This window comes from Perissodus microlepis, chromosome 13 (genome assembly GCF_051167445.1).
Source record: "Perissodus microlepis isolate ML-2025 ecotype Zambia chromosome 13, ASM5116744v1, whole genome shotgun sequence".
Classification (NCBI taxonomy): domain Eukaryota; kingdom Metazoa; phylum Chordata; class Actinopteri; order Cichliformes; family Cichlidae; genus Perissodus; species Perissodus microlepis.
Window position 1 is genome coordinate 20,675,022 of NC_140473.1, and position 16,186 is coordinate 20,691,207.

Consider the following 16,186-nt stretch of genomic DNA (forward strand, 5'->3'; position numbering starts at 1 on the left):
CACACACACACACTGCAGAAGGACAGTTGATCATCTTATTTATTGTAACGTAGTTTATTGTAGAAAAGAAAAAAGCATTGTTTTTTTCCATTTAAAGCATAAACAACATAAACTTGTTTTTAGGACATATAAATAAAATGCCTCTTTCTTAAAAAAAACCCAACACATTATATACACTGAAGGCATTGGTCACACTCTTCCAAACCTACTCTAAAGAATCACTATTTGACTCCATTATGGGAAAATGTAGTGCATCTGCTTGTTTTCCCCCCTCGCATAACACTAAAACAATGAGGATTAAATCCAGGAAAAACATAAATATAAAATTAATGTTATGCAGTATCGGGGTGTATGCACCTCTCTGTAAGTGTACCCATGCATGTGCGCACACTACATTTTGCAACAATGAGTGATAAACAGTGGCATTTAGGGAGATCAGCAACATGTGATAACGTACTGTATAGACTGCAAGTAACTAAAACCACTTCTGGATCTTTACACAGCTTACAGGGAATAAAGTGTTTATTTTTCCACCAAAAAAACCCCACAATCCTAGATTATGGTCATAATTTTAAATTCTTTGGAGTGTTTCCCAGGGAAAGCTCAGCCTGAACATAAACTGACTTGTCAGGAAAGACAAACATCTCTGATGCAGTTTAGTATTTTCTAAGGTTCATTCAGAGTGCACACAAAGGGGCTCAAGTGTTTCTCAAAACCATCCAACAAAACCTTATGAACATGTCACCTTGGCACCTTAATGCCAATACAGTCCAGGAGTTTGACATTAACCAAAACAGTCTCTGAAACTGACTAACAAGTGGAGAGCGAGAGGAAAGAAAAAACACAAGTCAGTGTTTATAGAAAGGAGGTGAGCCATTTAGACTCTTTGTATCCATGTGTATCCATCATCACGCTGTGATCTGCAGCAGAGTTCTTTAGTCCTGGGTGTTTCACAAGGAGGGGAAGAGAGGGGCACGAAGGTGATGAGGACAATCATTCAGAATCACTTAGGCCACAAGGTCGCCTCCACTCCTGGCCTCTTTCATGAATCCACTTGTTTGATACTGATGATGGAAAGAAAAATAAACAGATAGATTAATCATAAGCCCAGTCTTACACAGACACACACACTCACACATTTAAATATGTAAAACATCTGTAAAATCACAATTATTTTGGCCAGTGTAGTAACATTATTAATCAAGCAGTGATTGACACTAAAATGTGTTTTTCAGACTTTTTAAATGGCATTGTCTTAATTGTTAAATATAATTTTAATGCTTAAAAGTGTAAATAGAGTTGAGGGAGGTGGAGGACACAGGCTCAACGGAAACTCACCCCACTTGTTGCCCACCAACACTGGACAAGCTGCATGTCGAGTGCTGTAATCTCCCTCCCCGCTGGCAAACAGATTGTACCAGAACACTGCAGTACCCTGGAAAACAAACAGGCATCAGAGGTTAAGTAGTTCTGCACATCATCTCAGAGAGCCAAGACTTGGTCTCCTAAAGTACTTGCAACAGATTTCTCAGAAGTGAAATGATAAATAAAGCAATATTTAAATACATGTGTTCTCTTGCTATACATTACTGGGACTATTAAAATGGCAGTTAAAAACATTATAAGAGCATGGGGGCACATGAAAGAATCCTTTTATGAACAAATTGGCAGTTATTTCTTCTAAATGAGCTTATATTGGATGAAAACGTTCCTTTACCATTAATAAAATGTGTTTTGGAGAGAAAAAGTGCTTGAATAAGTATATTTTTCTCTTTTATTATGTACGGCGTGTACTTTATTATGGACATCTGTGACCTTTTTTACAAAATCCTTCAGTTTGTTACATAATAGGATTAGCTGGAAAATCAATATTAATGGACATTTATAAGAGGAGTAATATCAACATTTACCTTTTGAGGCCAAACTGCTGCACCAACATCTGGGAATACTGTGGCTCCACCTGCTGCTACGTCACTCATCTACAACAGAGACAGAAGAAAAATCCAGCAGTGTAATTTATCCAACTTATATGAGATCGTTAGTTTCATATAAAATGAAGTTGAAGATAGAATAGTTCTTGTGTGTAGCATGCAGATTTAATTAACTTTTGTAAAGTAAACACTGTTAATGTGTTTAATCTTATGTTCAATGTATTATTTATGCTGAAGTAGCTGTTAAATTAGCTGCTACAGTATGTGGTTTCTCTGGATAACAGATCAATAACAGATCATTATTTATTTTGCTTCCCAGTGTGTCTAAGTTGGTGTGATCAGCCAAGACTTAAGTTTCCATTTGTTTCATGCATGCTGAGTGAATTTCTGCTCAGTTGCGTTTGGTTTTGTTTAAGCAGTTAGTTCATTTTATTAGTCCGTTTTTTAATTTCTGAGTCTGATTTGAGTTCAGATTATTTGACCTCTTTTGCTGAGGTTCCTAGAACTTATTTCAAATTTAATTTTTGTAAATAGTTTTGTGCATTTTTTGAGTAAAATAAAATCCTCCTGTTTCCAAATTTACCCGTGTTCCTCATTACTTACCATGCATGGCCCCTCACTCATGTAGTAGCTTTGTGACACTGTTTCAAGGTGAGGAGTCACATGACTTTCCGATTAAGTAATAATATTAAACGTACTGTATTTGAATTGAGAATTTAGATGCTATGATTCCCTTATCACATCAGCAGAGTAAATTTTGTCCTATCACAGCAAAGACACTAAAGCCCATAGTCATAGATGACAGCTAGCCCTCGATACTATGCTAGCCCTTTGCTAGCACTATGTGCAGTGACAGGGTTCATTCTTAATTTGTATACTGAAACTTAATAAGATAGTTTTCTCAGTATTATCAAATATGCAGACTTATAAGTCAACAATGTCTACTTTAATTATAACAATGACTGTGTCACTGACTGCTAAATTAATTTCAGTACCAGCATAGGCAATTAGTATAGTAAAAATCAAACTTCAATAAATAAAAGAAGGTTAATGTTCGTCCAAAGGGGTGATTACTCACATAGAAAAGCCACGTTGCAATACGATTCCCAGTTCCCAGCTCTTTAAAGGCATCTGGCTCATCTTTCTGTACGGAGATAACCAATACCATGTTAAACATCCTACCACATTAATGCAGCAGCACATTAACTGTGGCAAACTGAAAAAGAACGTACCCTTCCAAAGTCAAAGTGAGGTTCGTATTGACCTCCAACACCATAATTTGCAACCTGCAGACAAGTACATGTAAAAAAAAATCAGTTTCTAACAGATGTACATAGGAGGCCAGGGAAGCTTGTTTGCTTCATATTTGCTTTGGTGGTCATGTACAGTTTTTTGTTGGTTTTGAAATAACTTTTTTACCTGTAACTCTTCTGCAGTGTCCACTTCAAGCCCGGTGACACCTTCAATTCTGTCATTGATCATTTCAATCAGTGGATCATCATATTCAGTGAGCCAAGCACTGGAATATAGAAGGGAACACAGAGAGACTAAGAATGAAACAGCATGGGAAACATATTTCAGTAAGGCACACATTTTATCCACTAGATGGTAATAAAATTTTCTTCTGTAAAAAGTGTCCGAGAGGCATGCTACGCAGGAAACTTGGAATCAAAAGCCAACAAAAACCAACGTGAGTTTGTAAATGGCAATATTAGGATACAGAAGCGAAGTAGAGGTGAAAAGGGAATGGAAAATGGGAACAATATCCAGATTTACAATATCTAATGAATATCTTTGAAGATATTTCTATAGTGTGGTTTAGGACTAGATAAAAAAAAAAAATTCTGGCCATAATATCCACTAAAAACAAAATAAAAATGTCCAACCTCTTAACACGAACTTGCAGTTGCCATTATATGAGAGACAATTCAAACAAACTCTAATGTGGGTTGAGGAAAACAAGTTTTTTTAAGATGTTACAAAGGCAGCGAGATGATTCTTCGCCCATATAGCTTCTTCATCATGTTTGAATGCCTGCAGATCAGCATTAACACCTGTGTCTGTGTGTGTCATCTTTTTTCATTCAGTTTGTACTGATAGGTCATATTTTATAAATGGGTATTGAATGAAGCATGAGCCAGTGGATTCTTTCCTTAAGTCTCTTGCAGTCGTTTAAATGGGGTTCAAACTGTTCTGATTTCTTCCATCTGTCTGTTACCTCAAGTTCACTCAAGTTAGAAAGACGTGCCGGCTGTCATGCATGCATACAAAACTTTAAAAGAAACACCACACCCTGACACCCACACACATTAACTACCAACTGCAGTAAAACCAAAGAAAGCATGGGGTTTTGGTGGGCTGCTAACGTGCTATTTTTAGGATGGGATTTAAATTTGAATTTAAAACAGGCATCTATAAAAATTGAACGGTCATTTATCTGCACTACATAGGCCTTTGATGTTTCACAATGTCTCTTTTTTAAAACAGAACTTGTACAAAATGTAGAACTACAGAAAAATATCCTTGTATTGGAAAGTGATTTCCAACCAATGCTATGGGACATAAAAATCCAGCACGGGTAAACTCAGGTAGCCTGGTATAGATATGAAGTCAAATGAGCAGGGGAAGGGAGAGAGTCCTTCCAAGTGATCTTTGACCCCTTACCTCACAGGGATTTTCTTGAATGGGGTTCAGTCACCACAGCTCCCGTTAACTACAGCATTTCCAACAGCAGGACACGTAGAAGCAGGAAGAGTAGTATCAAAGAAGGAAGGAAAATGGACTGCGGAAGCACACATGCACAAGGACGGACAAAACATAATAAGGAGAAAAAGAGGGAAAGAAAAGGCAGCTCACAAAAGAAATAATGTTAGTATCAACTAGTAAAAGAGTAATATTTTTCCCCTCTGCTACCTTCATGTGTTACCTCCGTGGAGCAGACACTTGAGCAGAAACAGACCCATAAAAAGGTCCCCACAAATAGCTACATATTCAGTCGCGCTAGTAATTTAGCATTTCCCTTTCATTTCTGCATTATTTGGGGGAAAAAAGCTACAGATGTTTCTTTATTTTTAGAAAACGGATTTTCAGCAGGAGAGAGTGCTTCAGCTCAAGAGCCTTTAGGATGGCCTATATGAGGGGCAGAAACATGAAGCTGTGATCAGATGGGAGTAAGGAAGAAGACGTGAGCTCAGTTATTAAAGGGGAAAATAAGATTTTCTCCTCCTCATCATCATGCTCTGTCTTACCTTTTACTGATCCTGTAAGAAGCTGTCTCCAGCACTCCTGTGATGGGGTTGGAGATGGTTGCCCTGCGTAGCTGTGAAGCACACACAGATAAACACATAAAGATGTTAAAGTATGCGTTGCTAATAACAGCTTTGACCTCCCATCCTTTGCCATCCCAAACCACCTATGAAATCCTAAAATCTGAACTGCTTACTCGTGGTTTTGCCAGCTGCTTGATTCTCTCAATTTCTGCATCAGAGATGACGTTAAGGTAGCGAACAATGTAGGGGCGGTCCCACTCATCCTGCTGTTTGACGGGCGCCAGCAGTAAACTGGGGTTACGATTGTTATCGTAGTAACGACAGAACAACCTGCTCTGCCTACGAGGCGTCTGATTTAGAGAAAAGAAAAGAGCACACAAAAAGTTAAAACTGAGTTACAGTATGCAAGTTATAAATTGCTTTCAGCTCTTCCTCACCATTTTGATACCCTCTCCACGGCAAAGCATCTCATATTTCTCCCTTTCTGGGATCAGAGAGAAAGCCTTTTTGGACTTCTTCTGCTTCTTCTTCTTCTTCTTTTCAGCTGTTTCTCTTTTCTCGCGCTCCTTCTGTTTTGGAGCTTCTTCCTCTGCAGCCTTTTTTTGCTTCTCCAACTGAAACTCAAAGTACTTCAGGTTGCTCTTGCCACGTGGGTGCTCTGGGTCTACGTGTGAAACACCAGGAGAAAACATCAGTGGTGATTACAAGCAGCAAAGCAAACTAAAACTGTCACAATGCCAACCATCACAACAACATCGCTTCTAACATGACAAATATATGCCATCAGTCAGTAATGATGACTTCAACTCAGATGGAGGACTACTGTCAAAAGCTGCAGTCTGAGACACTGGAATCCATTGGGACAATGTCCTTTGGGTGCTTTGGCACCCTTATAGCAGGACATGGCCCAGGAAGCAACATAACTTTCAAAATAACAGCAAGGGGACTGTTTACTACTGCTAAACTGATAGCTGACAGTGTCACTTTCTTGGACAGAAGAAAACAGCAGTACAAATGGTTGCTATAGTTACTACAGAATATGAAAGTATAAATATTTCTACTAAAAAGTAGCTCAATGCTTTAAAGTGGCTTTGTATGCAACTTCTCATACTAGTAGTCTCTGAAGAAAAGGGTGGGTGTGCGAACATAAGCAAGTCACAGACCTAAAAACTGTTTGTGTGTGTGTAGCTGGTTATAGTCCTTTGAATTGGTGCACTGATTGGCAAAGAGGTGTGATGGAGACAGCAGCTCGGGTAAGGAAGCTATTTCGCACTCTATTGGTTTTGAGCTTTGATTGTCTTAAATCCTTCTACTAGTTCATAATGCACTCAAGATATTTTTAAAAAATAGATTTCACCTCTCTGTGAATTGTGCTATACAGATAACTGTTTTGCTGGTACAAACAGCAGCGTTTTGAGACAAGACTCCACAGATTTGTTACAGCACAGATGTTATGCCCCAAACATAGCAACTGCCTGAACTGTTTATGTCTGTCTGGCTCGGAAATGTTGACCTGTGCCTCACCTCTGTTTAGTCTGTCCTTCAGTCTAAACCTTGCTGCTTAAAATACCCAACAATAATTTATTTTGTTTGGCCAAATTAAAGCAAGTTCCACACTATTACAGTCTTACTTCTTAATTCTTTCGAATATGAAGAGACTCACCCAGTTCAATCAACCTCTTTGTATACTCCATTGCACGCTCCAGCTCCCCCTGCTGGTAAATGGCGTAGCTGAGGTAGTCGATCACTGTCACCTTATCTAAAGTGGACTCCTCTCCCTCATCGAGCTGTTTCAGGGCCTGGGCCATCCACAGCTCTGTGTGGTAGTAATCGGCATCGGAGTAGGCAATTTTCCCCAGCTCAAAACAGTCCTCTGCTGTCATGTGGCTCTTGTATTTCACTCCTAGTTAGGAGTACACACAGGAGGGGGAAAAGAAATCAGAAAACAATCAAACCCTTCCCCCAAAAAACTCACATAGTCTGACATTTATTGTGACTTTCGTGGCAGTCACTTTGTCTTTATATCTGTACATTTGAAACCTTAATGAACAAATAGGCCCATGGGCATGTGAACTCATGCCATTTACGTGTGACATGCAACTGTTCGGAGGATTTTACCAGGTAAGTTTCCCGTAGAGATGGTGTTGGCATCAAGTCTGTAAGTGTCTTGTAACCGGATGAGAGCTTTGGCAGCTCCGGTCTGGTCCTCGTCATTTGGGAAGTGCTGTCTCTGGATGGTCAGGTTGGAAATAAATCCTGAGAAAAATGGCACGATAAAGTATTCTATGTGTGGACACATTAATCACTCAAAATGACATTTAACACTTTCTCTTAAAATTTCATGAGGTGAACAGATAGATGGGAGTTTCATCCATCCACATACAGCTAAAACAAACAAGTCAATGTTTTAGTGTACTTCTGTGTTGCACTTTTTCTGCAAGTTTTTACCACTCATTTATAAAACCAAATATTACAGTGTTATTATTTGAACCTGGGCTTTACTGTTCATACCTCCAGTGGTGTCACGAAGCACAAGACTCTCCAGGTCCCCCCACTCTGTGTTCAACCTCTTCACCAGTTTGAAGGCATTCACAGGGTGTCCCAGAAAGCCTTCAGGGTCCTGCGTGGCAGTAACTGTCAAGGAATCCAATTTTTCAGCCCACCTATCACAAAAAAGGTAATATGGATTAAAGTGTGTTGATTACACTTGTAAGTAAGTTACCTATTATTACGGCTGTCATATATATAATATTTATGGAGTTTCAGGAAAGCAACTTCAGAAATTAAACATGGAGCTAACCACAATGTTTATAGACACTTGCAAATTATTTTTTAAATGAAGTTGATAGCTGCGATATTATCAGTCATTATCAATCAATACTATCATCCAAATCCAATAAACAACAATAAACCCAATAAACCTGTCAGAATTAAATTCTCGTTTACTGCTGACTCGGCTCTGTAACGTGTCCTAAAGCATCACGGATCACAGGTCCTAACTTCATCCAGTGAATGAGGGTCAGCTTAGGGTTGATCTTTTCATACAGGAGTGTGGCTTCTCCACACAGCAGCTGTACCAGTTGCAACATTGTGCAGGTAACATTAATTCAGAGACCCACTCCTTCATATCAAAGTTTTCTAACGGTGCGATGTGAGTCAGCTGCCCCGGTACATAACTGTAGTTAAGAAAGTTGAAACAAGAAGCTGCATATCTCATCTTTGTAGGGGATTCTGATGGAAATGATCAGGCATGTGGTTGACACAGTTGGAATGTTTCCGCACTCTGTATCCTTTTTATTTCTCTCTATTTTAGCTAGCGATTGCGGTGCTTGGTTGACTTTGGCACTGGGATAAAAATAATTTAGAAGACGCAAGGACATGACAACGAGAAGGGAGAAATGCCCCCAACAGCAAATCACACCCAGGAGTTGACAAACTCACCGTTTGATCTGCTCTAGTTTGCTCTCCTCTGCTCTGATGTAGTCCTTCAAAGAGGTAACAAGATCTTTTTCTGTGTACAACAGATCTGTCATCTGGCCTGAAAGAAACAAACACATATTAATTGCAAACACTGAAATGATAAACTATGCTAATCTTATAAAATTAGTACGAGCTTTAAAATTTCTTCGCCTTCTGTGTGTGTAGTAACATAACACAAGTCTTTTACCTGTAGAAGTGAAGAAGTCAGCGTGGGCTGAGAGCGACTGCAGGCAGCTCAGCAGCAATAAACAATAACACGGCAGCTCCATTCTGACAAAGAGTGAGAGAAGAACATTAAATTAATAAAACGTGCAGATTAAAAGAGTCAGTGAGTGACCTACCTATTTTGAAGACATTTTAATTTCTATGATAAGGTATCACCATAATCCAATTTATTCTAGTCATATAATTAAAGAGCTAAACCAGACACACTGCTAAAATATGTCTGGTTTAGCTTTGAGGCTGGCAGTTAGGCCTGGGACAGGCAGCACTGTGATCTTTTGCTTCTTGCAGCCACAAATTACAGGAGAATGCATGACTCCATTGTGCATTCTTACATGCACTTCTTTATACTCCAAATAGTCTGCGTCCACGCAAATTTTACTGTGGTGCTAATTTTTTTTCTTACCCACATAACAGAAATTCAGGGTAAATGTGCAAGAATTTTGCTTTTAAATATTCTGGGATGTCCACAACATGCCACATGCCATGATCGGCATCAAAATTAGATCACTTATTTATCTCAAGAATGTACTAAAAAATTCCAAACTACTAAGACTGTAAATATACCCAAACCGAACCATGTTGGCCTGTGGCACATCACATTTTGGCTTTTTGTTTTTCAAAAGAAAAATAGAAAGAGAGCAGACTTGGACAAAAGTTTTGGAAAGAAATTAAGCCAAAAGAATCAAGACCAAAAATCTCCCACATTATAAAACGCCTGCTGCTTGGCCAAGTGAGATGGTTTGTTATGAATATAGTGTAAACACAAATACACACACACACCCATAAGCGCACAGGCAAAATGAAGGTCATGAAGCATACATAAACTATTCAGTGTAAGCCAGCAGCAGGCTGAGGCAGGTTCGACTCTGCCACAAGGGCAAGTCTTGTATGAGAATAAAAAATAGAGTGACTTCATATGAGATTTCAATTTAGGTCAGCAGAAGGAAGCAGAGAGGGTGGAAAAAAAACCTGAAGCGAGACACAACTTACCATTATCCTCTACTGCTACCAAGCTACTTCTGCAACTGCATAATGTGTGCTGCCACTTAAAAGCCATAAACAGCCTCTTCCACTTTCTGATTTCCAAGATAAAAGTTTTGAAGAATGCAATTATTGTACCCAGTGTAATGATAGGGTAATTACTACAATCTTCTTTCACACTCAGTTAAGTGTGATCCAAAAATGATAGCTGTATATTGAACATTTCTAATTTCAAACCAAGTGTTCTGGTCATGCCACACATGGAAGTGAAAGGAGGTGATTGTGTTAATAAGCATGTTGGTACACCCCATATTAAAAAAAAAACTAAGAATAAAAACAAAGTCTTACTGACCTAGAAACCAGTTCATGTGTAATCTAAAAGGCAACTCCTTTTGGTTGGACCACAGGGTTCGCGTTTCCTCAAAAGTATCCACCCTTAAAAATTCCTTGGATGGATGTAAATCCATAAAGTCATGTGATAAAGCAGTTTACTAGTTTACTTGCCTTTATCCTGTCATGTCACTTGTACCACTCCCTGCTTTCCTAATCAACTTTCAGCTATAGGGCTGTAAACGTTGTACCGGGCAGCAGCAACAGCCACAATGAGAGTGAAATAAGTGTTAAAAGAAAGAGCTCGAAATCCATATAGACAATTAGATGTTGGTGCATATTTAGTACTTTTTTTTTTTTTAAACAAACTCTAAAACTTATTTACCTGTTATGATGAGAACATAACTAATCCATAGTATACATAAGGAATATTTAAGATAAATACAGGGGGGAAACGTAATGAAACAAACAACACCCAGACAAAAAAAGCACAATTTTAATAGCCTAACTGGCTTCGCAATACGTTATAACCAAGTTTAAACCTGCTCCTGACAAAAACAATTTTCTTTTTGAGAGTCTGCCCTGAGAAACTTCCTTCATCGCACAAAATGTCTCCAAGTTTTCCAGCTATGGAGTCAGATAGCACAGGACGTGCATGGAAGAGGACTGCCACGTCTTCGCCCCTCCCTCCTGCGTGAGGACTGCACACTGCCCGATGGAGTCTGATATTACCTGCAAAACTCAGTTAATGAATGCTGCAGACTGAACAGCAGCAGGAAGGCTTTTACTTATTGGTTGGTGTTGTTTTGGGGAGGAAGCTACATTTAATTACATTAAGTAAATCGGACTTGCATATAAACAAAGCTTGTAGCTCGATATGACATTTTATCTCCTTGTTGCCATAAGACTATGTGATTACTCAGTATGAAATATGACAGACTAAATGTGAAAAATGTTTGCCATTAACAAATAAAATGTATAGAGGCTGTTAAATGAGGCATAAAGCAAAGTGACGGCAGAAGCATCCCACGCTGCATTGCGCTGGAATACCGGAAAACTAAAGCTAGCTAAAGTTTCACAGGGAAAAGCCAGGTTACGTTTTCTTTTCTTGCTATTTTCTAGTTTAACTAACTGGTTCAGGTCATCTCATTGCCTCCTGCTTAGTTTAGTAGTATAATCTTTGTTTTGACCCACAACACAGAAACCGAAAACTTGGTTTATTTTTGTTCTACTTTTCATTGCCGCTAGCTCAAAGCTCGCACAGCAAATCAGTTGGCAGCAACAACGGTTGCTGTTGGTAACAGCGACAAACACTGTGAAAAGACGTAATCTGTAAACTGGTGACTATCTGAAATGTAAACACATTTTCTAGATAAGCCTACATTTCTTATCTCACTCAAGGGGTCCATAGTCACCTAATCGAGAGCATCCTGTAGCAGAAGCCGTCGGGGTCTCTCCCTGAAGCCCACGCCGATTCAGTGAAGTTAACGGTCTGAAGTTGGAGACTCGGTCCGGTGGCTCTTCCTGTCTGTGATGATTCGGTGCACTATTGGCTATCTGGTGGTTCGGGCTGTATTTCTAAAAGGATGGGGCTGGATGCTACGTGCAGACTCACATGCATACACTCTCTGCTTCTGAAAACTTAGGGGGCTGTCGTTTGTAAATTGCTAGGGGAGGTGCCTGTAATAGTGTTGACCCGTACCGACACGACCGAAGATGAGTATTTTGGAGTTTAATGTGGAAATCGTTCCAGTGAGGTCACATGCCACCTGTTAAAAGACTGCCAATAGATATTTTCTTTCTCCTCTTTCTCTAAAACCTATGTGCTCAACTTTGCATGTATGCATCTGCACTCCGGGCCCATCATCTCCATTCAGCAGATGTTTTGTGTAGTTTTGTAACGTTTACATTGAACGAACAGACATTTTTCATCATCTTCCTCCCACATTCCAGAAAAATTATTGGTAGGGAGTGAATTCCTTCTGCATGCAACTGAATTCAACAGGGTGGAGCTACGTGTGTGTGTGTGTGTGTGTGTGTGCGCGCGCGCGCGCGCGCAGAGGGGCAAATTGTTAACTGCATTATGTCTCAACTGAAATGCCCAGTGTAAACACTACAGACTGTACAGGGAGTGCAGAATTATTAGGCAAGTTGTATTTTTGAGGAATAATTTTATTATTGAACAACAACCATGTTCTCAATGAACCCAAAAAACTCATTAATATCAAAGCTGAATGTTTTTGGAAGTAGTTTTTAGTTTGTTTTCAGTTTTAGCTATTTTAGGGGGATATCTGTGTGTGCAGGTGACTATTACTGTGCATAATTATTAGGCAACTTAACAAAAAACAAATATATACCCATTTCAATTATTTATTTTTACCAGTGAAACCAATATAACATCTCCACATTCACAGATATACATTTCTGACATTCAAAAACAAAACAAAAACAAATCAGCGACCAATATAGCCACCTTTCTTTGCAAGGACACTCAAAAGCCTGCCATCCATGGATTCTGTCAGTGTTTTGATCTGTTCACCATCAACATTGCGTGCAGCAGCAACCACAGCCTCCCAGACACTGTTCAGAGAGGTGTACTGTTTTCCCTCCTTGTAAATCTCACATTTGATGATGGACCACAGGTTCTCAATGGGGTTCAGATCAGGTGAACAAGGAGGCCATGTCATTAGTTTTTCTTCTTTTATACCCTTTCTTGCCAGCCACGCTGTGGAGTACTTGGACGCGTGTGATGGAGCATTGTCCTGCATGAAAATCATGTTTTTCTTGAAGGATGCAGACTTCTTCCTGTACCACTGCTTGAAGAAGGTGTCTTCCAGAAACTGGCAGTAGGACTGGGAGTTGAGCTTGACTCCATCCTCAACCCGAAAAGGCCCCACAAGCTCATCTTTGATGATACCAGCCCAAACCAGTACTCCACCTCCACCTTGCTGGCGTCTGAGTCGGACTGGAGCTCTCTGCCCTTTACCAATCCAGCCACGGGCCCATCCATCTGGCCCATCAAGACTCACTCTCATTTCATCAGTCCATCAAACCTTAGAAAAACCAGTCTTGAGATATTTCTTGGCCCAGTCTTGACGTTTCAGCTTGTGTGTCTTGTTCAGTGGTGGTCGTCTTTCAGCCTTTCTTACCTTGGCCATGTCTCTGAGTATTGCACACCTTGTGCTTTTGGGCACTCCAGTGATGTTGCAGCTCTGAAACATGGCCAAACTGGTGGCAACTGGCATCTTGGCAACTGCACGCTTGACTTTTCTCAGTTCATGGGCAGTTATTTTGCGCCTTGGTTTTTCCACACGCTTCTTGCGACCCTGTTGACTATTTTGAATGAAACGCTTGATTGTTCGATGATCACGCTTCAGAAGCTTTGCAATTTTGAGACTGCTGCATCCCTCTGCAAGATATCTCACTATTTTTGACTTTTCTGAGCCTGTCAAGTCCTTCTTTTGACCCATTTTGCCAAAGGAAAGGACGTTGCCTAATAATTATGCACACCTGATATAGGGTGTTGATGTCATTAGACCACACCCCTTCTCATTACAGAGATGCACATCACCTAATATGCTTAATTGGTAGTAGGCTTTCGAGCCTATACAGCTTGGAGTAAGACAACATGCATGAAGAGGATGATGTGGACAAAATACTCATTTGCCTAATAATTCTGCACTCCCTGTATATGTCTGTGATAAACACTGGCTATTTGCAAGCCTTAGTCATCTTAGATATCCACATGAGCAACGCTTCACTGAGTGAAACTGAAGAGAATAAACCTTTCTTATGTAAAGTTAAATAAAATTTCCTTATTAATGTACATGTTCTATCAACTGTCACCAAGCAAAATGTCATAAGTGTTATACTGAGGCTTACAGAGGTTACAAATTCACATCTGTATAATCTGAAATATGACAGCTTAGAGTGAGGACTTGGATAGTGAACCGAGATCTCGTGTTTTTTCCCTGCAGCTTCTCAGTCTCCACTTAAAAAGAAAAAAAAGTATACTGCTTTCCGTTCCCATTTTCCCCACAGTCATCAACAGATGTCGTCCAAGGCGGTAAGTCTGCTCCCAAACAGCTGCTCCTCATAAGTTAGTATCTGACGCAGGAAGTTCACATTGGGGGCTGTGCATTCCCTTTTTTCTTTGAAACTGCAGTGGACCAGGCTCAGACTTAAGTGTAGTGTTAATGAAGCTAGATGTCAGTGGCAGTGCCTCCACCAGGTTCTAGTAGCATAGTGATTAAAATAGCATTAGGACTGTTGGCAGTGGTGTTGACTACATGTGTGATATCTAGATTCTTGATAATTCGGTAGTCCGAAGCCTGGGAGGCAGAGCTCTGATAGAGAGCTCCCTCCAGGATCGCAGTGGGGGCTTGGCTTTCAGGTTCGTGCAGAGGAAAGGGTAAAGGGCATGTAAAGCTGAGAATTCTCCCAGCATGATGACAAGGTCCATTTCTAAAGCACTGAGCTGTAAAAAAAAATCAGGATTGGAGGTCTGGGGAGTTGGCCCTGGCCTTTACACCACCCACTGAAATATGCAGTGAGAAACCTTGAGACAAAAATGCAGATTCAGCTAGATACAGTCAGCATAATTCAAAGAGACAAGCAAGTTTACCTCATTATAAACATATGGCTTTCTTGGTAATTCAATAAGGCTGTAGCTCAAAACAATGGTATCAAAATAAACCTATTCACACTAATTTTACAAACATGCTGATGCCTAGCAAATACAGTCTTGACATTCCCATCTAGAATGCCATACTGCTACAATAAGCAAAAGTATATATGTGCATGTGTGACCTGGGCTGCATCATTCTTCTGCATACAGTAGTATTGTGGAATATTTCTGCAGCTCTATGCAGCTGATTAAACAGCCCAGCTCAAGGTGTATCACTATCACAGCATCCTCTTCATCACCAAACGGCTCTTTATACCTAATACTCATATTTATTCATAATAAAGACACATAATTATTATGTATTACTTTATTCCATGTTAATCTTTAAGATTAGCATGTTTATCTTTAAAATTAAAATTCTCTTAATTAACTGTTGCACTGCATCAGTCAAGGATAAGACTATAGTAGGGGTCATACAAAGCGGGCTGGTCACCCACTGCATTCAGAAGATTGTAAAGTTGCTCACTCAACACAAACTGTTCCTGGAAGAGCAGGAGCCAGCACGGTCTCTGGCTCACACACTGAAATACAAAGACTACAGTGTCTACATGCAGAGAGAACTGGCAATAAATATACCTGTTTTACTTTTGTTCCAGATAGGTGTGATGGAGGAATGGTTACTGTCTGTACAGTTACCCTCTCTGTTGGAGATTCAATTCACAGCGCTAATTCACAACAATAATACAAAGAAAACAATCATAAGAAATCCCACGAGAAAGCACTTTGGTGACTATGGAAAGGAAAAAAAATCCTTTTTGGAAGATGGGGTGGCCATCTGCCATGACTGGTTAGGGGTGAGGGGAGGAAGACAGGACTAATTCAATTCAATTCAATTCAATTCAATTTTATTTATATAGCGCCAAATCACAACAAAAGTCGCCTCAAGGCGCTTCATAGATACAGAGAAAAACCCAACAATCATATGACCCCCTATGAGCAAGCACTTTGGCGACAGTGGGAAGGAAAAACTCCCTTTTAACAGGAAGAAACCTCCGGCAGAACCAGGCTCAGGGAGGGGCGGCCATCTGCTGCGACCGGTTGGGGTGAGAGAAGGAAGACAGGATAAAAGACATGCTGTGGAAGAGAGACAGAGGTTAATAACAGATATGATTCAATGCAGAGAGGTCTATTAATACATAGTGAGTGAGAAAGGTGACTGGAAAGGAAAAACTCAATGCATCTTGGGAATCCCCCGGCAGCCTACGTCTATTGCAGCATAACTAAGGGAGGATTCAGGGTCACCTGGTCCAGCCCTAACTATATGCTTTAGCAAAAAGGAAAGT

At 40.0% G+C, this 16,186-nt stretch overlaps 1 protein-coding gene across 1 annotated transcript; it reads right to left on the reverse strand.

Annotated features, from left to right (window-relative positions):
* Positions 1–21: 21 nt before the first annotated feature.
* Positions 22–11,861, reverse strand: p4ha1b (prolyl 4-hydroxylase, alpha polypeptide I b). The gene is made up of 15 exons (XM_084949024.1): positions 11,632–11,861; positions 8,868–8,950; positions 8,642–8,738; positions 7,712–7,863; positions 7,319–7,456; positions 6,864–7,103; positions 5,638–5,864; positions 5,374–5,550; positions 5,180–5,250; positions 3,351–3,450; positions 3,164–3,217; positions 3,010–3,075; positions 1,911–1,979; positions 1,339–1,435; positions 22–1,064 (listed from the first exon to the last, which is right to left on the reverse strand). The coding sequence occupies exons 1-15, from the start codon at positions 11,643–11,645 to the stop codon at positions 994–996; spliced, it is 1,656 nt and encodes a 551-aa protein (XP_084805150.1). The 5' UTR covers positions 11,646–11,861; the 3' UTR covers positions 22–993.
* Between the last annotated feature and the right edge of the window lie 4,325 nt (positions 11,862–16,186).

Bases quoted from the DNA above. Each gene is read 5' to 3' on its own strand.
- p4ha1b (XM_084949024.1), bottom strand. The intron at 7,864-8,641 runs GTGAGTTTGTCA...TTTTTGTGATAG, and splicing joins AAACTAGAGCAGATCAAACG to GTGGGCTGAAAAATTGGATT. The intron at 3,451-5,179 runs GTAAGACAGAGC...TCTATATTCCAG, and splicing joins TCTTACAGGATCAGTAAAAG to TGCTTGGCTCACTGAATATG.